The sequence below is a fragment of the Physeter macrocephalus genome, unplaced genomic scaffold, assembly GCF_002837175.3.
Source record: "Physeter macrocephalus isolate SW-GA unplaced genomic scaffold, ASM283717v5 random_142, whole genome shotgun sequence".
NCBI lineage: Eukaryota > Metazoa > Chordata > Mammalia > Artiodactyla > Physeteridae > Physeter > Physeter macrocephalus.
The window spans coordinates 18,486-43,805 of record NW_021145428.1 but is presented as its reverse complement, the minus strand read 5'-3'; the positions used below and the strand labels follow the sequence as shown (position 1 = coordinate 43,805).

The 25,320-nt window shown below is 56.5% G+C and overlaps 2 protein-coding genes across 6 annotated transcripts in view; one reads left to right on the top strand and one right to left on the bottom strand.

Moving 5' to 3' along the window:
- PLEKHG3 (pleckstrin homology and RhoGEF domain containing G3) overlaps positions 1–5,264 on the top strand; it is a 45,845-nt gene extending 40,581 nt beyond the window's left edge. For all 5 annotated transcript variants that reach the window (XM_024118282.2, XM_028484191.2, XM_055082484.1 and 2 more), the window contains one exon: positions 181–5,264. In XM_024118282.2, the coding sequence (XP_023974050.1) occupies positions 181–920 (740 nt within the window). In that variant the 3' untranslated portion in view covers positions 921–5,264. The remainder of the gene's footprint in view (positions 1–180) is intronic.
- Positions 3,142–25,320, bottom strand: part of LOC102975309 (spectrin beta chain, erythrocytic) — a gene marked incomplete at its 5' end in the record, with an annotated part of 40,659 nt that continues 18,480 nt past the window's right edge. Inside the window, 12 exons of the mRNA XM_028484193.1 lie at positions 3,142–6,208; positions 6,356–6,398; positions 6,653–6,826; positions 8,852–9,114; positions 18,835–18,913; positions 19,424–19,473; positions 19,783–19,979; positions 20,773–20,857; positions 21,335–21,473; positions 22,795–23,039; positions 24,412–24,786; positions 25,059–25,263. Coding sequence (XP_028339994.1) covers positions 6,041–6,208; positions 6,356–6,398; positions 6,653–6,826; positions 8,852–9,114; positions 18,835–18,913; positions 19,424–19,473; positions 19,783–19,979; positions 20,773–20,857; positions 21,335–21,473; positions 22,795–23,039; positions 24,412–24,786; positions 25,059–25,263 — 2,023 coding nt within the window. The remainder of the gene's footprint in view (positions 6,209–6,355; positions 6,399–6,652; positions 6,827–8,851; positions 9,115–18,834; positions 18,914–19,423; positions 19,474–19,782; positions 19,980–20,772; positions 20,858–21,334; positions 21,474–22,794; positions 23,040–24,411; positions 24,787–25,058; positions 25,264–25,320) is intronic.

The following is a 25,320-nucleotide window of genomic DNA, read 5'->3' as shown; positions in this document are numbered from 1 at the left end:
ATTCTTCCCATTTCCCTTTGGTAAGGGCACCGTGGATGGTCAGTGAGGTTTCTCTCCCATCACACGCGAAACCCCAGCCACCAGCCTCGCCTGGAAGGGGAGTTGAGGTCAGTCCAGAGCCCTCATGTCCTCTTGCTCCCTCCTGCACAGGGATTCAGGCGGCTCTCTGTCTCCTCACAGGTAAGAGGAAACCAGTGCTGTCTCTCTTCAACCACGAGCAGCCCACGGCCCAGGAACACAGCCCGCCCAAGCCCGGCTCTGCCAGGGAGATATCGCCGCGGCGTTTCTCCTTCAGCTCCTCGGCCACCAGCCCGAGGACCGCCTCGCCGGGGGCCTGGCACATCCCCCGAAGCCCCCTCAGCCCCTTGGACACCGAGACTTTCAACTGGCCTGATGTCCGAGAGCTCTGCTCCAAATATGCCTCCCAGGATGAGGCGCTCCAGGCCAAGGGCAGCCGGCCGCGCAACCTGCCCGTCAACCGGAGCCTCTCGCTGCCGGAGAACATGATGCAGCCGCAGCCGCCTCTGTCGGGGAAGGTGGGCCGCTGCTGCAGCCTGAACGCCAGGAGGGCCCCGGCAGGCCCAGGGGTCGCCCAGCCTCAGCCTCTGGCGGGGTCACCCCCAAGCGCGCTGGACGGAGGGGAAGCCCTGTACGTCACCGCAGACCTCACACTGGAGGACAGCCGGCGGATGGTTGTCATGGAGAAGGGGCCCCTGTCCGGCCCCAACGCGGGACTGGAGGCAGCCGGCGGGCGGGGACCGAGCTCACCAGCAGCCCAGGCGGGGCAGGGCCCGGAGTTCCAGGAGTGTGCAGAGTATCGGCCTAAAGAAGAGGGTCCCAGGGACCCGGCAGACCCAAGCCAGCAGGGCAGAGTGAGGAGCCTGCGGGAGAAATTCCAGGCCTTGAACTCCACAGGTTGACACTGAGTCCTGGGGGAGGGAGCAGCCGTGCCGAGGGACGGGGAGGAACAGTGGCATCCTCGCTCACAGCCCGGGCTCACCCTGCTCACCCGAGCCCCACCCGGGGCCCTCAGAAAGGCCGCCCCTGGGAGAGCGCCCTGGGGCACCGGGCAAGGGCCTTCACCTGCCGTGGGCGCGCCACTGACTTGCGAGCCCCTTTGCCCTCCGAGGCCGGTGTGGCCACTTCCCTTGTATATAGTTCTTCTCTAGTAAGAGACCAAATAGTTAAGCTCATCTCTTCCCAGGGAGAGCGAGCCCTGCTCAGGCCTCCAGTGTTGCCTGGCCGCTGCCAGACTGAGGGCCCACCCAGGGGACACACAGGAGGGTGGCCTGGGGAGGCTTTGCTCTTTAACTGTGCCTTTTCTTAGGATCCGGGCAGGAACGAGGCCCATAATTTATTGCCTTCTACCCTGTGGTATGTTGGTGCGCTCGCGCGTGTGTGTGTGTGTGAGTGTGTGTTCTGTTGTTGATTTCCCTCCTGGGAAGAATGTTCGTGGACTCTGTTCAGGTACTTTTGTGGGTTGTCTTGCTGGCCCCGTGGTTGTCACTAATGTACACACATTTCGTTATTTGCCATTGGTGTAATAACCACTGCTGACCAACCAACCTGTGAGTGGTCTCCTTACTGGCGTCTGGCCGGGCTGGGGAGAGGCGATCGTGCCCAGGCCTGTCTCAGGGAAAGCGGGACGTGGGCTTGTTGCTTCCACAGGTGCTCATTTGCAGCCATGCTCACGAAGCCCGAGGCCCCAGGGGCTGGCGGGGGAGGCTGGGGCAGCAGGATGTGTGGGAGGGGACTTGTTCTGCTACTTCTGTTCCCACGGGCTTCTGTCTACCCACAGCCTGGCGTCCTGTCTGGAGGTAAGGTCAGGGGGCACCGTGCCAGCCTTTAGCTCTTTTCCCCAGGTGCCAAAGTTGGACTGAAAGGGGTGGGGTGGAGGTGGAACATTTTTCTAACAGGCAGATATTTCCACGTCTGATGCCTTTTATTCTTCTCTCCCTCGCTAGTTCCCAGGAGACATCCTAGGGGGCAAGGATCCTCAACTTGGAGCCTAGAACTATCTTAAGTGGCTGGCAGTATTGGGTGAGGGGTACAAATGCATTTTTTCTGGGAGGGAGCCTCATTCTTCACCTTACTCTCAAAAGTGTCTTTGATTCAAAAGGCGTAGGTGTGCCGCCTACTTCTGACTGGGTTTTCTGCCTTTTTTTTCCTCTTGGTGGACCAGTCTTGTTTTGCCCTGTTTCTTCTGGCTGGGGCCTGGGAGGAGTGGGGCTGCAGGGCCACGTGGTAGAGCTGTCTTGCAGGTCCTCTGACCTAGGAGGACGGACTCAGCCCGAAGATGGGTCTGCTGCGTCTAATGAGGTCAAGGGAATATCCGAGGCAAGTGGAGGCCTTTCCTGAGCGGAAGCAGGGCAGGGCTGGCCCACGTTCTGCCAGCTGGTCAGAATGGTCCGTGGGCACTTGCACAGGCGCTGAGAGAGCTGGCTCCTACCAGACAAGTCTCTGATTGTGATGAGTAGCCACACACTAGAGCGAGAGTCAGGCGATCCAGCCCTGCATTTAACTAGCTGAGTCACCTAAACTCATGCTTTTTCCTCCTCTGTCAGTCAATTGAAGAAGATGGATGTGTTGTTGCTTCTCAAACTCTCTGACTCAGACTGTTCAGGAGGTGAGGCCTGGGGTGTAGTAGTCAACACCTTCCCCAGGTGATCCTTACGCAGCCCTCTAGGTTATACCTGGGAACCCTGGACCACCAGCTCAGTGGTTCTTACTGGCTGCCCACTGGAATCATCAGGGGAGGGAAATTTTTGAAAAATGCTGATGTCTAGGTTTCACCCACCCAGACCAATTGAAACTGCACCTCCAGAGATGACCCCCAGGTGTGTGGATTCTGATTTTCAGATCTCTGTCCCGAGCTCCATGGGGAAAGGCCTGCAGCAGGCCCTCAGGACGGTTGACTGCATGAATAAGCGAGCTTTTCTCAGGGTCTCAAGTGAAGCACAGAACCTAGGTGCCAGCAGAGTTGTTCCCATAAGAAAGACTCCAAGGACAAGCCAGAGTCTGGCTGTGCCTCTTGTCTCCGTGGTGGTCCTGTGTTCACAGATTCCGCCTTGCTCAATCAACCAGCCCCCTTTGGTCCAGTTCAAAGGGAAATATAGGCGAGTCAGATAAGAAACGGAAATATGGAGCGTTATTGATTTATTAGAAAAACTAGTAAATGGGTTTTCTCTGGTTGGTGGAAGCACATTTGAGCAGGTGGAGGACAAGGCCCAGCCGGCCCCAGGGCCAGCCCCAGATTGCGTGGTCGGTGCCCAACAGGGTTGCAGTCCTCTGCAGCCACCTCCTCCCTTGCATCCTCCCTGAGCTTACTTGTCCAAGGGACCGAGCCACGGGGTCCTCTGGATCTCTGCCCCCTCCTACTGAAGGGAGGAGGGCGATCCAGGGCCAGCCTTGGGGACTCTCTTTGCTCTCCGATAGGCAGGAAGAAGGAGTGGGGTGGCGGGGAAGGCGAGCACCCCGCTCCCGGACCTCCTGTTATGGGTGCTTGTGGTGGGGAGGAAGCTCGAGGACCCTCCTTACCTCCCTCAGCCACAGTCAGTTGAGGCCAGGGGACAAAGGGGAAGGAGAGAGGGAAGGAGGACCACCTGACCATGCCCAGAAGGAGCTTCCTCTAAACTGCCCTGGGGAGGAATCCTGGTTTGCTGGTGTGGACTGGAGCTGTTTGGGGATACTGTTAAAGAAAAGAACTACAAAATAGAAAATGTAAGGAGGGAAAAAAGAAACCTTGCCAGGGCACCAGGAGCTTAGCCCCCCAGGTGGCACAGAGTCCCAAAGCTGGGCCCCTGCAGTTTCAGTCCAGTGAGTTGAATGTCTTGGGGCCTGTGTGATGTGGGGGGGAGGGATGCGTGGGGAGCTGGCAGTAGATGGTGGGTCACATGCAGCCGGCTGCTGCCCTTGCCCCGTCTGGGGGCCCAGGGGTGGTGAAATCCTAGCTTTTCCTTGAGGCCCTTTCATTCTTGGGACTGTGGAGTTGCTTGCTGAAATTCTTCACTTCAGGTGCTGCTTTGGCACACGTGGAGGGGAGAGGGTGGCCCCTAGTCTCTTGGCTCCCTGAAGACTGGCCCATGGGAACAGTTGAGCGAGGCTCTTGCCGCTATCTGCCCTGGAGCAGGACATGCCCTCAGATGCACCAGAGGCCTTCTTTATTGCCAGGTGAGTGTCATCACCTCACTGCCTCCTGCCTTGGTTTCCCTAGGTATAGAAAGAGGCTGGTGGGTCGTATGGATTAGGTTCCCTGTGGATGCACAGAGGGCCGTAGGGTTAGGTGCATAGAGGCCAGATGAAGACCCTGGCTCCAGAGGTGGGACCACCTGTCAGGCTCCAGCAGAGAACCTCCCTCCTGTGGTTCTTGTCTGCTGAAATTGCCTTCCCTTAATATGGTGCTATTGATCTCGAGCACTAAGGGCTCCTGGGAAGGCCTAGTAACTCCGGATGCCTATGCCTGTGGTTTCTGCCTGAGCTTCACCCGCTTCCGGGGGATCATCTCATTGTGTCTAAGGCTCCTTCCCATGGGGAAGGTGATGGAAATAGCAACTGTTGGCCCCAGGGACCTTTCTGGTCTACCCAGGGGAAATGCCTGCTGCCTGCAACTTAACCCCTCTTTTGGACCTAACCCCAGTTAAGATACTGGGCTGGAGCCGTATTGCTTTCAGAGAGTGGCGGAGAAAAAGCCCTGTGGAACTAGTGGTCTCTTCCATCTGGAAGTCTGATCTCAGCAGCACAGGGAAAGCTATCCCTGGGGATAGAGGTTGCAGGGCCCCTTTTGGCTGTGCTTGGGATTGTGGGGTAGATACCCATGTGGCCCCGACTCAAGGCCAGGACCTTCCGGAGGAGCTAAGCAAGGGTGCCCGCCACACCTTAATGGCTTTGGCCCCAGCATTTGTCCCAGCCGTCTGGGGTAGTTACGTGGGTCGTAATAAATACCCAGGTGTGGCCACATTTGCCACCCCAGGGTGACGGGTCATGAAATTTGCTGTCAGTCCAGCCAGCACCCTCAGGTGGTGCCGGCTGCAGACAGAACACATGGGGTATTTGGCTTTGGGATGCTCTACTCCAGGCATTGCGGTGTCCCTCTTGTACCTGGGGACCTGCGCTGTCTCCCTTAAGGGCCCTGGGTCTGAGTGGAATGTTGCTGGTTTGGCAGCTACTGGGAGTGCGGGAGGACCCGAGTGGAGAGGCAGCGCCTTGGGCAGTGTGGAGACCTGTCTCCCTCCTTCTGGGCTGAGCCCTAAACTCTAACTGTAGTTTTAAAAGAGGGCTGGCTTGAGAGCTTCCTGGTCCTCGCTACCACCATCGGGGGTGGCAGCAGGGGGTGCCGGAGGCCGCGGGAGCCCCTTGGCACTTAGGACCCATCCATCTTGCAGGGTGCCCCCCTCTTTCGGTGGGAGGAGGGGCGAGGAGGGGATGCGGTGGCCCCTGAGGTGAGAGTCCCCGTCCTGAGGAAGCCCAGTGGGGAGGAGGCCGTCGAGTCCCGCAGTCCCCAGCAGCCCCTGGCCCACAGCTACCTGAAGCCTCCTTCCTCACGCCCCGAAGGGGCAGGTCGGGCATTTCCGGTGTCCTCTTCCCTTTCCCTTTTCCTGGCTGCGACTGAGCAGGAAGGAGGTGACCCCAAGCAAGACTTGCTTTGGGAGTGGGCAGCGTCGGAGGAACCCCATCAGCCTCCTTCTCCAGCTTATGTTTGAATGGGGGGGACGGGCTGGCGCCCCTCAGCCCGGGAGGGGGGCGGGGAGAGGCGGGCGTGGGCCTCGAAAACCGTCTCCTGCCCGCAGCCCCGGAGGCCCCGTCCCTGGAGCCCGCGCTCGCCGTGTGCAGGGCGCCGGGGCTGCGGGCAGAGGGCGCGGAGGCAGGCGTGGGCCGGGCCGGCCTGGCGGTGGCGCGAAGGCAGTTATTGCAGTGCAGCGGGGCCCGGGGCCCGGCCGGCGGCTCGGAGCAGGCAGGCGGCAGGCAGGGCGGCCAGGCCGTGGGCAGCGCTCGTCCCCGCTCGTCCCGACGCACTGGCCTCACCCGCGGGGTGCCCGAGACGCTACTTCTTTTTGGGGAAGAAGCTGAATCTCTTCTCCTTGTCTTTCTTGCCGAGGCTGGTGTCGGGGCCGGTGATGGAGTGTAGGGGCAGGCTCTGTGCCTTGACACGGATGCTCTGGGACTCGTTGATGGCGGTGCTCACGCCCTGCAGCCAGGACAGCATCTCCTCCTACAGGGCAGGAGGGTCAGGGTCCCGCAAAGGACGGGGTGCCTCTAGGACAACCCCTTCCGAGGGAGCCTTGAGGTCAAGTGGCATGCGTCACTTCCACCTGCCCCTTTGTTGGTGGGGGTCTGGGCTAGGCAGCCCTGCACTTACCTCATCCTTGCCGTGGAAAAGCCACTCGCTGCCATTGCTCAGCCTAGGAGGACAGAGGGTTTCCTGCGTGGCCACCTCTGGATCTGACCCCCCAGCCCCCTGAGCTTTCCCATGACCAGAACCCTGTCAGGCAGCACAGCAGCTTCTGAGAGAGGCAAAAATCAGGACCACCAGCCTCTCTGATTTGAAAAATCCCCGAAGGGGCAACTCAGGCCTGAAACTGGTCCCGAAGAGTGGGCCCTTGTCCAGCCACTTAGGCCAAACCAGGGAAGGGGCAGTGGACAGGCGGGGCCTCACCTCAGCTTGAAGACGTGCTTCTTCTTCTTGTAGCTGGCAGCAATCTCACAGATGGCGTGTCTCAGGGCCAGGGGCTCCTCCCCATGGTAGGGCACCCCCAGGGCCAGGTTCTTGGCATCCTTGTAGAAAGTCAGCTCGCTATTCCTGAGCACACAGTACAGGTTGTTCCAGGACCTGTGAGGGTACAGAGAGGCAGGTCACCTACAGTCCTGATACAACATCTCTATAATCAGTTCCCATAGCTTTACCATTTTTCTTAATTATACCAATTTTACCCTGATCAATAGTAATACATTTTACTGTTAAAGGAATTGTAAATAAAAATCATCTGCATGTAATTCTACTACCAAAAGTTAACTGTTGTTAACATTTGATGTATTTCCTTCTAGTCTTTTTTCTATTCACATATATAGCTAAAATTGGATTATACTGTATATTCAATTTTCTGTCCTGCTTTTAAGTTTAACACTATATCATGAGCATTTCCCCATCCTCAAATATTTGAATTCTCAAATATTTCTTGAAAATAATTTTGAATAGTTGTAGCCTATCACATATATAAATAATCCCTTTATTGATGGACCTTTTAATACTGGAAATTTTATCCATGATTTAAATAGCAATATGATAAACATCCTTGCCTGTAACTCTGATCTTACCTTGAGATATATTTCTAGAAGTAGAATTATTGAGTCTAAGACCAATAGTATAAACAACTTTTCAAAGCATTTCCATAGCCACCAGCATATTTGAGTCTCACTACAGAACTGTAACGTGAACAGAGCAGGGTTTTGTTTTGCTGGTAGTGATATTTTGTTTTGTTGATGATATATGCCTGGTATACTGTACTAGCACTTTTTAAAGAAATGTATTTGTGTAAACCAAGGCTCATCTCAGCTGAAATATTTGTTGAGAACAGCAGGCTCATGGGCTCATGTGTGGGCTCACCTGAGCTCCTTCCCTGACAAATGGGGAACATGTTGCCCTTTCACAGTGATGAGTACTGAGAAACATTACGCTTTTCTTCCTCCTCTTCCTCCTTTCCTCCTCCCTCCCTTTTGAGGGCAGAAAAGTGGAGAACTAGCAGGGCACGTAGGAAGGAAGGTCTGGAAGGTCAAAGAGAACCGGACCTGTACAAAGCTGGCTGCAGAGCCATTCCACAAAGCCCAGATGTCTGACACCAGCTCAGGGATCTTTCCTCTGGCCCTCACCACCTTCTCTGAGCTTGTAGCCCAAGTAAGGCAGTTGCAAAGGAGGAGCTGGTCTTGGAGTAAATGGACAAATGATTTAACCTCTCTGAGACTGTTTCCCCATCTGGAAAATGGAAACCTCAATATCATAGGAGGTTTGAGAAGCTATTATCAGTCCTAACATAATGCCTGGCACACAGTAGGTACTTTATAAAGGCTAGTTTCCCTTTCCCTGCAGACTCTCCATATAAGCAATAAATCTCTTCAGGTTGGCTGGGCCCCCCAATTCATTTTTGAATTTGAATTAATTTTGGCATGTCCCCCAGGCCAGGCTCTCTCTGTATGCTGCCAGTCGGCCCTGGGAATGTGGCTGGCTTCAACCTCTTGATGCTGCCCTGTTTCTCTGGGACCCTGCACTGCTACCTGAAGGCAGGAGCCTCCAGAGACTTTGGGTCTAGGCATCCCTGGGTAGACCACACCCAAGGACATGACTGCCTCAGGTTCAGGAAACGACACAGCCTCTGAATGAATTCCTCAGGGTCTTAAGGTTGCGAGGAGGGACCATAGCAACTCTTTCTCCTCTCCTATTTTATAGCTGGGGAAACGGGCCCAGATTGGGTAAAAAGTGGGACTTGGTCAAGGATGTGTTGTTAGTGCCAAGGCCTACCTGTTACCCCGCCCTGGGATACTAACAGCTAGCGTTCACCGAGTTCCTGCTCTGTGCCAGGCATGGCATCTGCACTGAAGAGGCAGGCTGCCCCCGTCATCCCCATTTCACAAGTGAGAGGCTGAGTAACTAGTACAAGGTCATAGGATTCGAACTCAGGACCACAACGGAAGACAGGCTTTTCCCATCATGCCAAGCAGCCCCCGGGCTGTCCCAGAGGATGCCCAGGAGCTCTCAGACTAGAGGCAGAGGGCACCCTCGCCCACAGGCATACCCCTGTTGCTCTGTTGAAGTCCCTGGGAGCTGCCCACCCCTCCTACCCCGCGGCCCTCCCCCACACACCTGTTGGACGCCTTCTTGTTGGGCCCCTCCAGGTCGTGCTTGCGGCCCAAGTAGCCCTCCATCTGCACGCTGTGCCCGTGGTCCACCTGGGCCGGCAGCGTTGTAGGCTCATCACCCTCGCTCAGAGGCGTGTCCAGGGCCTTAAAGAGGGGCTCTGTGGTGGGCCTCTCATCTGTGCTGGATTTCTCCTCCTGCTCTTCCTTGTGCGGCCCTGGCGGCAGTGGCGGCTGCAGGTCCTGGGGCCACGGCCTCTCTTCTTCCCCCTGCTCAGGGGCATATGGGAGGAGCACACCTTGCTGGGGGTTCAGAGCCGGGGGTGGCTACTCTCGGCCGAACTGGGAGGTCAGCAGGCCCCACCTGAGTCTGGTTCCTCTCTCCTGGGCCCTTCCTGGCCCACCCTGGCCCTCCCTCAACCTGCTGTGGGTTTCCACCTGGCCTGCTTCCCTAGACTGTGCCCATGTCTCTGGCTGCATTCCCACTCTCCCCCTCTCCAATCTAACATAGGAACAGAAGGTTCTTAGAGTGAGCTGAAGGGGCCCATCCAGGGGGTTTCCGATGCTGCTCGATGCCCGGCTCCAGGGCCCACCCCTGCTTCAGACAGATACTCCAGCTCCTACTGAGTCATGTGTGGGCTCTGCCAAGACTTCAAATGAAGAAAGGGTTCTGCTGCTAAGACAGGACAGAAGAACGTCTGTGGTAGGATGTTGTATGGGAACCCTTCTGTCACCTTCCACTTGTGTCTAAAACCCCAAAGCTAAGGGCACCAGGCCCTAAGCCTCCCCCACCACCTTCTAAAGGGAGACCCAGACCTTCCCGGGTCATGGTGCAGGACTGTGACCTGTTCCCCAGGTCCTGCCCCCGTCATTTGGTGGGGATTTGTTGGAGGAGGGCAGTGGTTCCTAACCCTGGCTGCCTTTTACAATCACCTCGGGAGCTTTAACAAAGGATGCCGGGACCCGTCCTCAGGATGCTGAGTTAACTAGCCTGGAGTGGGGTCAGCACACTGGAATTTCTTAATCAGCTTTTCACGCACTCGAATGTGCTGCAGCCGTAGAGAATCACCACCTAAGGAGTCACTGCTCCAGGGTAAGTCCGTGGCTTTTACCTCCCTGGTCCTTCCCGTGGAGGGCAGGATCCTCCCAGCCCCTGCCCAAGCCAAGTGAGGGGCCTCCAGTGGAGCCACGTGCTGGTATGTCAGGTGCCCATGAGAAGGGGAAGCAGACCTCTTATTCCCCAGCTGGGTACATCCTTAGGCAGAGGCCTTGCTGATCCGCCTTTGTGCCACTGCAGCAGGAGAGAGGGCAGGACAGATTGCGGCAGCAAGGGGCAGCCAGCCTCCGAGTGCAGCGCAAGAATGCCGGCTGGGGCAAGAATGGGTGGGTCTCCTATGTGCCCAGCACCAAGGAAGGCCACCCTAGCTTGAGACGTCTGGCCAGAACCCTGTCTCAGAGGCCTGACTGCTGGAGACCTTACGGCACCAGGTGGGAAGGGTCTTGTAGGCCCCCAGGCAGGTGGTATCTGGACACCTGAAGGACCAAGGGCATTGACGGCCCAAGAGGACCAGAGCCAACCCGGGCAGTAAAGAGACACTGCCCCCTTTTCTACTCCCTGTCCCAACTGAAGATGGAGACCCAGGAGAGTGCTGGGGAGGAGCCAGGAAACAGCAGACCCTGTGCTCCCCATTGTGGGTCCTTCAGACCTTGGGTCAAAGCCAAAATAGAGAAATGGAGAATGAGAGGATATTGGCACCATACTGGACATCAGATTGAAGCTTCAAACTGAAACAGACTGGTTAGACTTTTTAACAGCTAAAAGTGACCAAGGCCTGCCTGAGCTGGCACTAAGGAATGGGAAGCGGAGGCTCAAGGGAGATGTCTGAAGGCAGTGACTGGAAGAAAGGTAAAGCTGGTCATGGCTGTATCCCATCAAATTAGGGCTGTTCCATAAAGTTAGGTTGGGGTTCCCTAAGATCTCATTTAAAGAAAGGATAATATGGCTGGAAAAGTTTGAAAACACTACCCTAGTCTAACACCTTTAATCTATGAGGAAACCTGTGCTCAGAGAGGTTAAGTGACTTACCCAAGGTCACACAGCTAATAGATACCAGAGGCAATTAAGAGCATGCACTCCAGAATTGGACAGGCCTGAGTTTTTACCACATCTTTAGGGTTCTCATCTTTTTCTGTCTTAGAGTCCCTTGAGAGTTGTGGCTGGGCCATGCCCATCTTTATGCATCTGGCAGCGTTTATATCTTTGAGTGTCAGCAATGAGCCAGAATTGACCACAAGGATCTGAAGGCTCTAAAGCCCTGCCTGCATCCTCCTCCAGCAGGGAGGAAGGGCAGGAGTGGCAGGGTTGGATCTGGGAGGCTGCGTTTGGGGTCCTTCTATGGACCCAGTCAGGCCAACCCTCTGACTTGGGCATAACTGTTGGGGAGGTAGTGAAGCCTTTCATCATCTATCTCTCCAGCTGGCTGTGCTGCTTCTGGTGATGGGCCAGGCCCTCCCCACACCTGCTCTGGGGGGCTCAGGGAAGATGCGTGGCAGATGCTGGGAGGAAAGCCCAGCAGACCCTCACAACCATGTTCACCCCTCTCACCCAGCCTCTCCCCTCCTGGGAATGGTTTTACTAGAGCCCTGTGTGTCCATATTTTCTTCCTATACTTTTCATTTCCGTGCTCCTTCCTTTCGGGGGGAACTCTCCTCTGAAAATAGAGAGGATTTTTCCAGGACCGCCTCCCAATTTAATCTCACCTTTCTTCTGTTTCTTCCTAATGGATGCCTGACCCATGTTCCCTGTCAGGGCCAGTCAGAGGCCATGGCCAGTGTGATCAAAAGTTAAATGGCCAGGTCATGAGTGGGCTTTGGGAAATGGGGGTTTTGCAATGTATGCAAAGATTTCTTCTGTTCTCTTGACTGTTCATGTGGAGACAATTTAAAACACACCCTCTCCCCTCTCCCCTGAAGGCCAAGGCCTGAGGAGAGGGAATCGAGAGTGAGGGTGGGAGGTGGAGGGGTCTGGTGGCAGCTGCTCCCCTCCCAGGCCCAGGGCTGGCAGGGCTTCTCTCCCTCCTGGGTTAGGGGAAGGGACACACAGGAGAAAGATGGGGGCATGGTTTGGGCAAAAGGGCCCTCCTTTTATAGGCCCCAGGGGTAAATGGGCTTTGCACCAGCTTCTAAGAGAGATGGGGGTTGAGGGGCAGTTCTCCTGCTGCCCCTGGAACCATACCATGCTCTGATAGAGATTCTGCCTTGCCCGACAGGCAGAGAGATCTGTGGACAGCAGAGCACCAGGAGGGGATGCTGGCTACTCGTTGGCTGTAGGGACAGGTAGGTTCTGCCAAAAGGCCCTGGATAGCTAAGATGATCCAAGACTCCCTTCTATCCTCCGTGATGTAAGGCAGAAGGCCAGCTGCTTTAGCCCTTGGGTCATCAGGAAGATGCAGAGATTACACCTACACTGCTGAGGGGTAACCCAGCCTAGAGCGATCACTCAGAGGAGCTGGGGGACACTCTGAAAAAAAGAGGATCCAGCTACTTGGAAGAAACTCTGGGCGTCAGGTTGGGGCTGCTGGAGAGTTTAGACCATAAGTGGGTGTTACAGAAGGAGGGAGAATGGCCCAGGGATGGGGCCTGGAATAAGCATGGAGCTTCTGTTCTCTGATTTGAGGGTCTGGGTGACAGGTGGGTGGGTGGGACACGTCTGAGGTAGGTGTGTGTGCTGGCTGCTGGGATCACGATGTCAGAGGAGGGTAGGGGACAGGCAGCATTGGATGCTGGGGGGAACATCAGGGGAGGAAAGGGCACAGATAGGAGAGCCTTTTAGGATCTCACAGGATTGTAGTCAAGCAGGGAGAGGCCTGAGCCCCTGAAGGGAAGGGGATGGCCACATCAGAGTCTTGTAAGCTTGACTTTTTAGGGTCCTGCCTTGTTAGGAAACTGACTTGGCTGGGGGGAAGCAGGCAGATGCCTCTTCCCCAAAGGAGGTTCAAGAAGATGAAGGGAAGAGGGGCAGGATGGGTACATTTCTTACCTGGACTAAAGGTGTTGAAGGTGTACTTCCAGGCCAAGCCAGCAGGTGGCGCAGGGGGGCCAGCACACAGACAACTAACTCCAGCTCCAGGGAGAAAAATAACCAGGGGTGCGACCACAGGGTCTTTGGGAAGTTCTAGAAGATGCTCAGCGAACCCAGACACATCAACAAACAAGGAGACACAAGTGAGCTTCTCTCTAAAGGAAATGCTGATAAATGAGAACGAGGGCAAGAGCATGCACCCCTGAGACTGTGTGACTTTAGCCGTGCAATGGTCTTACCTGCCTACCTCACAGCAAGGACTGAGCCTAGAGTGTGTATGTAGGGGGCTTCCAGGGAAGGGCACTCCGGGAAGATTGGTTTGGGAGGGTGTTGGCAATGGATGTTAGAATTCATATGGAGGATGTTTCTCTTAAGAGATGAAGGACTGCAGTGAGAAAAAAATGAAGGGAAAAACGAACACAATCACCTGCTAGGTGTTCTACCTATATTCTCTTTTTCTATCCTCACACCCTTTCTGCGAGGCACGTATCACTACCCCTATTTTACAGATGAGGGAAACTGAGGGTCAGGGAAAATGAGTAACTTGCCCACAGTCACACAGCTAGTGAGTGGAAGTCTGAGGATGCAAATCTCTCTGGTCCCAAACCCTGTGCTCTTCCTACTAAATCCTGCTGCAAGAGAAGATGGTGGTACTATTGCTCCAGAGAAAAGAGCCTAGCCGATGGGGCTCATGGTCTAAAGGGGAATGAGGCCGGCTTAGGTAAGACACGTGGCTGATTGGCTGAGGCAGTGTGATCGTGTCACGGCCACCCGGAAAGTGGAAAGGGCCAGAAGAGGGGCTTGAGGCCAGACGAGATCTATTGTTGAATACCTTAGGTAACCAAATAGCCCTGTGAGACGGTGGGGTGGGGGAAGCTGGCCACTTCTGCAGCCGAGAACTTTTTCCCTCCCCCACTGTCTGAGGTCTGGGCTCTCATCCTCTGGGTGAGAAGGCTGTCAGCAGACAGGTTGGGAAGGTTGTTCAGAAGACAGTTGTTTGCAAGAGAAGAAAAAGAGACGTTTGGTTGAGTTGAGAGCAGCCAAAGAGATGAAGAGGTGGGAACTTAGGGTGAGCAGAGACGTCGTTGCTGAACAGAGGAAAGTGCATGGGAGGAGCTGAGGCTGGAGCAGTGAGGGGTCCTCCGGGTTGGTGGCAGGGGTGGTGAGGGGCTCTCATGAGGAGTGGGATAGGCAGCGGAGGGTAGCAGCACTGTGTCCCAGGGGCCAGCTGTCTGTCTGAGATGACCACCGGGAACCAGGGAAGACAACAGGAGGGGACACAGAGCAGAAAGCCACCACGTAAAGTGACGGGGAAAGGAGAGGGGAGTGTGCAGACCTGGTCCACGGCCATCCCAGGGAAGAGAACGACTCTTCCTCAGGAGCTGTCTTTGCCATTCCCACCACCAGTGTGGGCTCTTCGGGTCCCTGCCCTGGAGGAGCTGGCAGCTGCTTGATGCCTTGGCGACTCTGAGCCAGCCACTCAGAAAGACTCAAAAGAGAAGACACCGACTCTCCCCGATCCAGACCTGACACCCAGCAGTCAAGCTGGCAGCTTCAAGCCTCATTTCTGAGATGCCTGCCATGTTAACTGAGTCCCATCCTGGGTTCCTCAGTATCGGGGATGCTCTAAAACACAGCTTGGAAGATGAACTTAGGAGTTGCCTTTGAGCAGCGGGGCCAGGAAGGTCACGTCCGACCATAGCACAGAGAGCTGGGCGCACCGAGCGGCGGACAGATGTCCACAAAGAGCCTACAGCCAGCTTCTCCACGGAGCCTGGCGTGCCAGGGCGCGGTGCCAGACTGTAGGCAGACACAGCCCTGCCACGCTGATTCAGGCATCCTGGGGAGACAGACACGCCCAGGTTCACGGGAAAACTGACGTTCTTTCCAGGCTGGGTCTGCTCATTATGGACAAACACACCATTTGCCTTCACTGTAAAACGCCTGAATCAGCAGCTCAGTTCAGCCTCACAGGGGGAGGGGAGGGAGGATGGGGAAAGCTCGCTCAGGCAAGAAGAAACACAGCTGCTGCCTCCACACCCACATCCCTTCCCTCCAAGAACGTCAGAGCCAGGCCTCTGGCGCCGATTAGAGCCCTAGGCTGCCTGCTGGGGAGGCTGCTGCTGGGGGGAGTTGCCAAGGGAGTGACGGCAACTGGAGCCAGCCTGCCACTGGCTAAAAGGTGACCTGCTGCAACCCAGCGCCTGCTCAGCCCTGGGGCACCATCCCTCACGTTCTCAAGTGCCAGTTATCTCCCTGAAGCCACGTCAACCTCTAGGACGCTGGAAGGGAGAGGCAAGGGACCTGGAGTCTGGACTCCTCCTGTGCATTCCTAAGGAGATGCCCAGTCCTCTCTCGGGGAAGCCAGCTGCAGGCGGTCTTGGAAGGTCACGGGAAGAGTGACATCTGTGAGCTGCTCTTGGGTAAGAGAGTTTTCCCTGACAACCTGATGAAGGCCTGATAAAGACAGGCACCCAGGCAGCGGCTCTCCGGAGCGGCCTCACCCCAGAATCCCTGCACCACAGAGGAATGTAGCCTTGAGGCTTGGAGGCAGACGGGGCACGACTGCCCCAAACAGGGAACCCCGAAGGCAGACTCTTTCTTGTCGCAGCCCCTCGCAGCACCAATCCCTCTCGGGGGTATCCCGCTCGTCGTCACAGCAGCCCCATTGGGAGAGTTCCTAGAGCAGGGCCCGCTTCCCACCCGCGGCCAGGAAACAGGCACAGTGCACAGAAGAGGTTCCGCAGCCGTTGGCTGGGGGCCCCTAAGCCTGGGTTGACTCGGATCCTCTGCAATACCATTGCTTCTCCAGGAAATCAACCTCAGCGTCTCAGCAATCAGCATCTCATCGCAAATGTTACACTGAGGATTCTGGGGCACTCAGAGCCTAGAAGATGAGGACTCTTAGCGGGACCCTCAAGCCCTCCCCAGAGCCGCACCCAGGATGGAGGGGGGGCACATGAGGTGGAGGGTGGGGGGGTGAGAGGAAGCGGGACGGCTCAGCCTGCTGCCCGGCCCCAGCACCACCGTCAGGGCACTGGCCTTGGCAGGAGCAGAGGTCCAACCCTGGCTTCCTCTCGTCCCCAAACAAAGGAAACACCCTGGCCCCTTGCCATCTCTTTCTCATCTCCAGCCTCACACCAGCTGGCACCTGACCACAGAACCAGGTTCCTCAGAGTTGAGAACGAGACAAAAGTGGGGAAACCCGTCTCTCCCAACCCTCCCTTTATCTAGGTACATTGTTCACATACAGGAATGTTCTGGACTTTCTGTAATCCCACAGACAGAGCTTTATGAGGGCAGGGAGACACAGGAGGATTAGGGGGTTTGCCTAAAATCAGGCACGAAGTCTCTACAATCCAGTGTCCCGACTTCCACTCCAGGAACTTTGCCATTTGTGAAACCTTGTTTCTTCTGCTTGGCCTCATGCACTCTTACACACTTACCCGTATAATGGATTGGTTTTTGTTTTGTTTTGATTAGAACATGCTCTAATGTGGAAAGGTAAGAGGTGATAGAGGCAACGGAGTGCTTGAAGAAAAGCTGAATGCGTGGAATGGTACTCCAGTCCCTGCGTGTGCATACATGTGTGCGTGCACACACCCGGGAAGGGGAGGACCAGGCGGGGCTGGCAGGGTGGCCACCGTGTGCTGTGCAGCAGTCTACACAGGGATTCAGGTGCCTGGTCCACTCCCATGCAGGAAGCCGGCATGCACTAGTGATGGTTTTCACGTGAAGCCACAGCGCACGGATCTATCCTATAGGGCACCGACACCAGACCACACACAGCACGGATCTATCCTATAGGGCACCGACACCAGACCACACATGGGACAGCAGGAGAGCCACTGGACCCAGGCCTACCCCAGAGAGAAGGCTCAGCAGACAGCCGCCTTCCTGGGAGAGGCCTGAGGTTTCTGGAAAGGTTTTGAAGCCTGCATGTGACCCATTCTCCTCTCTTCTCATATCAGAGACCAATGGGGTATCCCACCCTCCCTCGGAGTCCCATGGATCCTCATGAAAACTCAACAAAGGGCTCGGAAAGGAGAAGCAGCAGGAAATCTGTTTCCATGAGGCCTCAGGCCTGGTGTTCATTTGATTCGCCATCCGGTTTCTTCCTGGTACCGGGCACAGGCCAGTTTCCTCATCTGGTGGGGTGGCTGGCTCTCTGGGAAGGGTCTCAAATGTGGGCTCACTCCCTCCTTCCAGAGACGCTCAGGTCCAAGCAGGTTATACTCCCCCCAAATCCAGCGACATTCAGGCAGTGGATGGAGGAGGCTCTGATGCACATGTAATTACATTGCACAGACGTACACGACACAGACAATGGATGGATCGCGCAGGTGGTCACAAAAGAACCCATAGACCCGGGCCACCACCACGTGCAGACACACAGGGACGCACAGCTGAAGCGCAGGTGGCAGGTCCCAGCCCCCGTGTCCGCAGTCCATGCCAGCCCCCAGAGTTCTGTCTCCTTCCAGTGGGGGCTGTTCCTGAGAAAAAGTCCACCAGAGACTCCCACATGCGCCGATGGAATCTTCAGAGGGAAGTCCTGGGAGAGACCCTCCAGCGGGAGCCCAGGAGTGCCCTCTGCTGGACATGAAGGGCTGGTGCAGCTCAGGACACCTCTGGCCGGCTGGAGGTGTTAGAGGGAGCTCAGAGTGTGTGTGTGTGTGAGTGTGTGTGTGAGTGTGTGTGTGTGTGTCAGAAGGGTGGGAAGGGCTGAAATCTAGACCTGACAGGGATTCTGCACAGGAAATGCTCAGTGTTGTGCATTTTTCTGGTGTGGCTGGTGTACCAGAAATTTCCACCAAGAACTCCTAAAGGTTCAGGCAAGCTCACCTGGGCACCTGGAGAGGTGGTGGACATGCAGTGGCAAAGCCATGCAAGGCACATGCTGGATTCTTGCTTTCTTCTCAGTCAGCTGCTCCCAGGACATTTCCCCAAAACCTGGATCACAGCCTCCCAGACTTCCTGCATTGACCTCCTGGGTCCTTTTAGCTAAAGGATCTATTCCAGGCCAGGTCCTGAAGCCATCTGCCAGGCCTCTGGCAGCAGGAGTGTTTGCGTCCCTCCCTCACCTCCCCCACGCGTCCTCCTTTTCTACAAGTTGGAGGCCTATGACCCAGAAGCCCTGGGGCTCTCCCTCACTCCTGAAGGGCTCCGTCAAGTCTGTTCTTGCCTCAGAGCTAGCTCCATCTCCAACTCACTGACCCACAAGCCTCGGGCCAGGAAGGTGCAAAGGGAGAGGGGCTCTGCTTAGGAGGAAGGAACCTGCTGGAGGGTGGGTATGCCCACTTAACTGCCCCAAAAGCCATGGCCGGGGCAGGAAGACCAAATGGTCCATTGTGAGTATATTTGTGTGTGGGGGGGGGTGTAGAGGGTAGAGTTAAGGCTCTGCTTAGGAGGAAGGAACCTGCTGGAGGGTGGGTATGCCCACTTAACTGCCCCAAAAGCCATGGCCGGGGCAGGAAGACCAAATGGTCCATTGTGAGTATATTTGTGTGGGGGGGGGGGGTGTAGAGGGTAGAGTTAAGGATGGTGTTAGAGGGAAAATGGGTAAAAGGACAGTGTATACAAAGGAATCATTCCTGCCTGTATAGACTGTTCCCCCTGATGTAGATGGTAATGTATTTATATAATAAAATTTATTAGACCAGATAAAACCAAACTAAGAGAGTCACGTCAGTGGGCTGGCATGTCAGTTTCTTCTTGGTTGAAGGGAGAAGGGGAATTATTCTAGGAACTAAGAAAAGCTAAGTAAACAAGGAAGACTGATTGAAGGAGTCTGGGGGGTAGGGGCAGTGTGTGCCCACCCTGGCCTCCTGCCCCAGCTGAGCCTAGTCGGGATGAGGGGGCTCTGGCAGCAACGACTCCCAGGAACTAGACAAATGGGACAGGGAACTGACCGGGGACGTTCTCTCGGTGGCTGCTCGGTGGGGACCTCGGGGAGCCTCCCCTGCTGTCTCGCCTTCCTCCTCTTGAGGCCTATGGAAGACACAGTCCCGCTTTAGAAACAAACACCTCTCAGAGGCCAGAGACTACCTCCAAGGCCTGGCTTCCCACCCCGTCCCCAGAGAACACAAGCCAAGTCAGCAGCCTGGCAGACACTTAGCAAGGAGCTGCTCAATCTGCCTCAGCCTGAAAGGTTAGGCAGATGCTTCAGAAATGCCATGGCTCCGTGCAGCACGGCCTCTGGGACACGTGTTCAGCTGGTTCCCAGAGCAGGGGGGGCAATGGTGCAGCAGCCACTGCCCTCCGCCCATTTTCTTCCTGCACGAGGCCTTCAGGCCACCTAGGATTGGAGGGGAACGAAAGCTCTTCTCTGTCTTTAAGCTCCAGACACTCTGTATTTCTCTGACTAGTGGCCCAGGTGTGAGAGGTCACATGTGGATTTGTCAAGGCATCAGGGGGCGGTTTCTGATTAGAAGGACCCTTCCCTCCCCCTCCTCCACCCCTCTCAGCAGAGGCCTCCAGCCAAGTCCTCCCCGCACTCACCCAGTCTCCTCGTCAGTTCTCTCCGGGGTCTCGTGTTCTTTGAGCTCAAGCTAGGGGAGGCAAAGGCCGGGGGTGGGTGTTGGGTCAGAGCAGCCACAGAGGGGACCCTGCTCTCAGACAACCTTCCTCCAAAGAGGCTCCCTATACCCGACACACCTGGTGTTCGTTCGTTTTGGAATTAGCCCCTTTTGTCTTTTGGGTTCAAGAGTCAGTACTTTCTCCCACTCCTATTTCCTTCCCACTCTCCCGCCTTGCCCAGCCTCTACACTGTCCGCAGGTCCCCAGTAACCGCCGAAGACTTCTTGACTTGAGGAACCCCCAAGGCGCGGCTGCCCACCATCCCGAGCCTCCGTGCTCACCGTGGTGGGCTTCTCCAGGGCGGCGAAGCGCTCTGCCCAGCCTGCCGTGGATTTCTCAAAAGCCTCATGCCTCTTGATGAGCTTTTCCACACTGTCCACCGTGTGTCCAAAGTCCCGGCTGGCCAGGTAGGGCTCCTGGGCGATCAGCCACGCTTCGGCCACCGAGGCGTCCCGAGAGAACTGGCACACTTCCAGCCCTGCCACGGACAACACGGCCCGGGGGGTCTGTTAGCACCCAGCGGTCCGACCCTGCCGGGACCCCGGGGCCCCTCACAGAGAGACGCGGAGCTGGCGGGCAGGCCGAGGCCCACATAGGTGTCCCTGAACCGCGTGGACACCCTGCTCAGTGGTGACCTGCTGCCCGAGGCTGCTCCATCCCCATGCTGGGCCCCTACCTCATCTCCAACGACAGCGATATAAAACACATTAATTAGAACAAACTCTAAAACAAAATGGTTTTGACATCGCCCTTTGAGAACAGTCTTCTGCCCTGAGTGTTCCCTTCCCAGCCCCTGGCTGTCTCACTCACACAGTCGTGCACAAGCAGCCACGGGAGAGTCCAGGTCTTTGTGGCTTGCGGCTCCTACCCGGGTGGTGGAATTTCCCTACCTCTCCTGTTTCCAGCTGCGGAGAACAGAGTTCTTTCTGTGCCCCACACGCCACAGATCAAACCTTTGGGATGCGCTAGAGCCTTACCGTGACCCCTGGAGAGGCCACAGCTCTACGGGGACAGCGGCCAAGCAGGAGGCGGGGGACAGGTGGGGCAGAGGGTGGTGGACAGGGAGCAGGTGCTGGCTGGTCAGAGGCAGGCTTCTAGCAGCGTGTCTGCTGGGTCTTCTCGCCCAAGGCCCTTGGCCCTGAACTTTGCTGATGAGTGCTGCTGTGGAGGCTCTTCTCCAGCAGGGGGGGAAATCCACCGCGTTGTGACATCACCCCTCCCTGGCCCTCCCCGCCCCCCACCAGGTTCCCTGGCTCCCAGGCTGCACTCACACATGTGGAGCTGCTCCTGGCGGGCCTTCCACTTCTCCTTCATCTCCTTCCTCCTGGACACCACCTGCTGCAGTTTCTCCCTGATCTGTGGGGAGGAAGGGAAGATGGTTCAGGCTTTGGTAACACTCCCCTCTGTCTGAGATGGTGTGCGGAGGGGCCCTGCACAGCCTGCTGGGCTTTGTCACACCGACCTGGCTTCAATTCTTGGCCCTGCCACTTGCCAGCTGTGCAACCTTGGGTAAATTACTTAACCTCTCTGAGCTTACCACGGGCCTCACCCAGGAAGTGGGTGTCACCAAGACCAAAGCACACACACATGCGAGGGTTAGGTGGGTTATGAGCCCACTCTCCCTACAGAGAAGCAGCCAGTTCCTCGAATAGGTCTGGTGGAGCTATAATCCCCGGGCCTACACACAGCCCCAGTCCTCCCCGGGGTGAAAGAAAGCTAAGCCTCCTCAGAGAAACCACGGCCCATGGGTTCCCTCTCAGGAAGCTGTCTGGCCCAGCAGGAGCGGAGGCGAGGACAGGGAGGGCCCGTCTCTGTCCCGCCTTCCCCTCACACCTCATCAGAGGCTTGGTGTTGCCGCTGCAGCAGGGACTCGCCGAGCTCCAGGCAGGCGCTGAAGTTCTTGCTTCGGGTTTCCATCTCTGCCAGAATGCCCTTGTGATACTTCATGAGCAGTTCCACCGAGGAGACGTCCCTGCGGGGGCGGGCGTTTGGTGAAAAAGGAAACTCTGGGTGACTCTGGCCCATCTGACACCAAGTCCCGATCAGAGGGGGACCCCTACCTGCCTGGGAGTCTGACTCTCTCCTCTCTCTCTGGACAGCCAGGAAGTCCTCTGCCAGCTGCCCAGCCCCAGCAGGAACACTGATGCCCTAGTGTCCTCCCTTGGTCAGTGGTCAGGACATGGACGGGGGTGCAGTGACCACAAAAAAAGCCCGGGAATGTTAAATTTGGCAATAAAAAGGAACGAGGTACTGATACATGGATGAACCTTGGAAAGATTGTGGTAAGTGAAAGAAGCCAGTCACAAAGGACCACATATTATATGATTCCACTCATAGGAAGTCTACACCAGGCAAACTTAGAGACAGAAAGCAGATTAGTGGTTGCCAGAGGAGCGGGGGGTGATGACTGCTAAGGGGTACAGGGTTTCTTTTTGGGGTGATGAAAATGTTCTAAACATGCTGTGGTGATGGTTGTACAACTGTGACTATGCAAAACGAACATTGAATGGTACTTTTTTTTTTTTTTGCGGTACGCGGGCCTCTCACTGTTGTGGCCTCTCCCGTTGCGGAGCACAGCCTCCGGACGCGCAGGCTCAGAGGCCACGGCTCACGGGCCCAGCCGCTCCGCGGCACGTGGGATCCTCCCGGACCGGGGCACGAACCCGCGTCCCCTGCATCGGCAGGCGGACCCTCAACCACTGCGCCACCAGGGAAGCCCGAATGGTCCATTTTAAATGGCTGAATTGTATGGTATGTGGATTATAGCTCAATAATGATGTTAAATATAAAAGCTTGACCGCCAGGACAGGCACCCTAGGGGCAGAGGTGGGCACAAAGTGTGTAGAGAGCCCTGATCCCGGCCGACTGCCCACGTGCCTGCCCCCACCTCTCATGTGCAGTGAGCTCCTTTCCCGAGTTTTAGGGAAATGGCCCCCATATGCCCATGCTGGGGGAAGAGCAGGACCACTTCTGGGCCTGCCCAGCTCTGAACGTGTAAACTGCCTATGTTCACTGACAACCATGGCCGCTGCCCCCACTGTAGAATCTGAACGACAGATGTCTTTCTCGCCACTCTCAGGATTCCCTTTACTCTGGAATAGTCAGTTCTCCCGGTGGCAGCTGAGCCACTCAGATTCTCCCTGGACCCAGCCTCAGGTGCCCCTTGGGGATTCTTGCGCACCCACAGTCCAGGACGTCCCTCCGGGGTAGACCCTCGGAGCAGCGCCCTGCTCTGCCAGCCTCTGGGACAAAGTGGGCCAGGAGCGGGGCTGCCTTGAGGACGCTGCCCTCACCTGGGCTTCTCCTGGGTCTCGATTTGCCGGATGATGCTCTCCATCCAGGAGAGGAGGTCTCGGACCATGCTGAAGAAGCGGAATTTGTCCGCTGTGTCCACCAGCTGGGTGCGGCGCCCCGCGCAGGCATCGAGCAGCGCCTGCCATGCAGCAGACACCTCCTGCTCCTTGTTCTGGATGGTGTCTGCCTTCTCTCCAGCGTACGCCGTCTGCAGGCGGGTGGCCACGTCCTGGAACTGCTGTACCTGTGATGGGGCAAAACTGAACATTGTTTGCCAGGCAGACACAACTTGGGCCTAGGATGGGCAAGGGTGTCTGCCTCCCCCCAGTCTCCCTCCCGAGGACAGTGCTGGAAGCAGGATCTACCCACTGGGTGCTGGAGAGAAGGCTCCTTGCTTTGGCACCTCTGCTGACCCAAAGCATCCCTGGGGCTCTGATGAGGATTTGGGAGTGAGAGGGGCTCTGTGCCCTTTGATGTATGATTATGAGAGTAGTTATGTACCAGGCACTGCTCCAAACACTTTTTGTTACTCTCTTCATCTTTACAACAACACCATCAAAGAGGTACTATTATTATCCCTGTTTTTGAGATGAGGAAACTGAGGCACAGGGAGGCTAAGTGACTGGCCCGAGGTCACTCACGCTCAGGGAGGGTGCAGCTGGGATTGGAGGCGTGCTCTCAACTCCCTGTTCCTAACCATTCTGCATGGTGCCATCCCCTGTTTGAGGCCGGCCCCAGGGCAGTGAAGCCTCATTCCTGAGACCTCGTTGGGGTTGTACCTGCCACAGCGGCTCCAGTACCCGCAAAGCACCTCCAGCTGGAGGACAAATCTTTAGGCTGTCCCCTTCTTGGTGAACCAGGGGCCCAACCTACTCTGGTGTTCTTTCCCGAAACCCCGCTGGGTCGGTGCAGGACTGCACAGCTGGCCCAGCTCTCCCTGCTCCACTGGAAGCCCGGTGAGTCCCCACAGCTGAGCCCCTTGCCCTCACCCTTTCCATCATGCTGAACTCTGCAGAACCCTAGGGGCCTGTGGAGGTACCTCAGGGGGCACCTCACAATGAGAGGAGGGAGTCTAGGCTGGTCTTGGGCCCCCCTCCAGCTCCCATGGGGAAAGGCTGAACAGCTCAGTGGCTAAGGGTGTGGAGTCTATAGCCAGACTGCCAGGATCTGAATTCTGGCTCCACTGCTTAGCTGCATGTTTCTTAGTTACCCTTCTGTGCCTTGCTTTCCTCATCTAGAAAAGGCAGATAACATTATTCCCTTCCTTGGAGGGAGGCTGAGGATTCAGTGACCACATATATTGCTTAGAACAGTACCTGGTACTAGAAAAGTGCTACATGTATGTTCACTAATGATACTGTAATACTTTGACAAACAGAGAAATTGCATTGGAAGGTATTTTTGCATCGGGTTTTGGGAAAGGTTCAGTTTAAAGAACTAGTTCTGAAGCTAAAGAACATCTGAAAGCTCTGCTTCCTGCCCGGAGCTGTTGCTTCTCCAAGGAGATGCCTGTTCGAGAAGTCTCCCCTCTAGAAGACAGGAGAGGACCTGACACTGTGCCCCAGGGAAGCTAGTCCTGGGGAAGGCGTGGAGGGACAGCCAGGGATGAGAGGCACCTGCACACCCAGCAGGTGGAGCTCCCGCTCGAAGGCTGTGTGCACGCGGTGGAAGGACTCGGCGGTGCTGGTGTCCAGCCCCACATCCTCAGGCAGCTCGCGGTGCTTCTCATCAATGAGGCCCAGGATCTCGGCGCCAGTGTAGAAGTAGCGCTGCAGGTCATAGGAGGCGGCCAGCAGCTGCATGCGCGTGTCAATGAGCTCCAGCAGGTCCGCCCACATCTCGTTCAGCCCGTCCTTCCACTCGGCAATGGTGGCCGCCTCTGCGTGGCCCACGTCGATGAGCCGCTCAATGATGGCATTCACGTTGTCCACCCGCTCCTGCCCGATCGCCCCGGTCTCCCGGGCAAAGTCCCGGAACTTGTCCCGGAGCAGCTGGACGGGGGTAGACAGAAAAGCGGTTACCGGTTATCAGGGCTCAGGGGTGCGGTGGTGTCATCACACTAGCTGCCGACTCTCCCAGGGGCACGTGCCACTGCCTGGAGCTGGGCTCTCACGTCTTCCCCGGGGCACCTGAGCTCACACCGGGGGAGCCCGCATCTCTGCGGCACTTTGCACCTGGCGGGTGTGTGTATGTGTCTGAACGACAGCTCCTAGGTCTACTGCATCAGAGGGAGACAAAGCAAGCGGTGGCCTTGGGTACTCACAGTCACGTGGTCAAAGTCTTGCCCCATTTCTGGGGAGGAGGCCACCAGCTCCTTCTCCGTGATCCACTGCTCCAGGTCTTCCACCTCCCTCTTCAGCTGGAACAGGTGGTACATGTTCTCCAGCTTCCGCCTGCGCTCCTCTGCCATGTCCTTCAGCCCCGCGTACTGCTTGTCCACCTGCCCCTGAAGTCTGATGATCTGTTCGCTGGAATTCAAAACAAGAAAGCCCTCAGAGACGGCAACAGAGAACCCAGAACAGCCA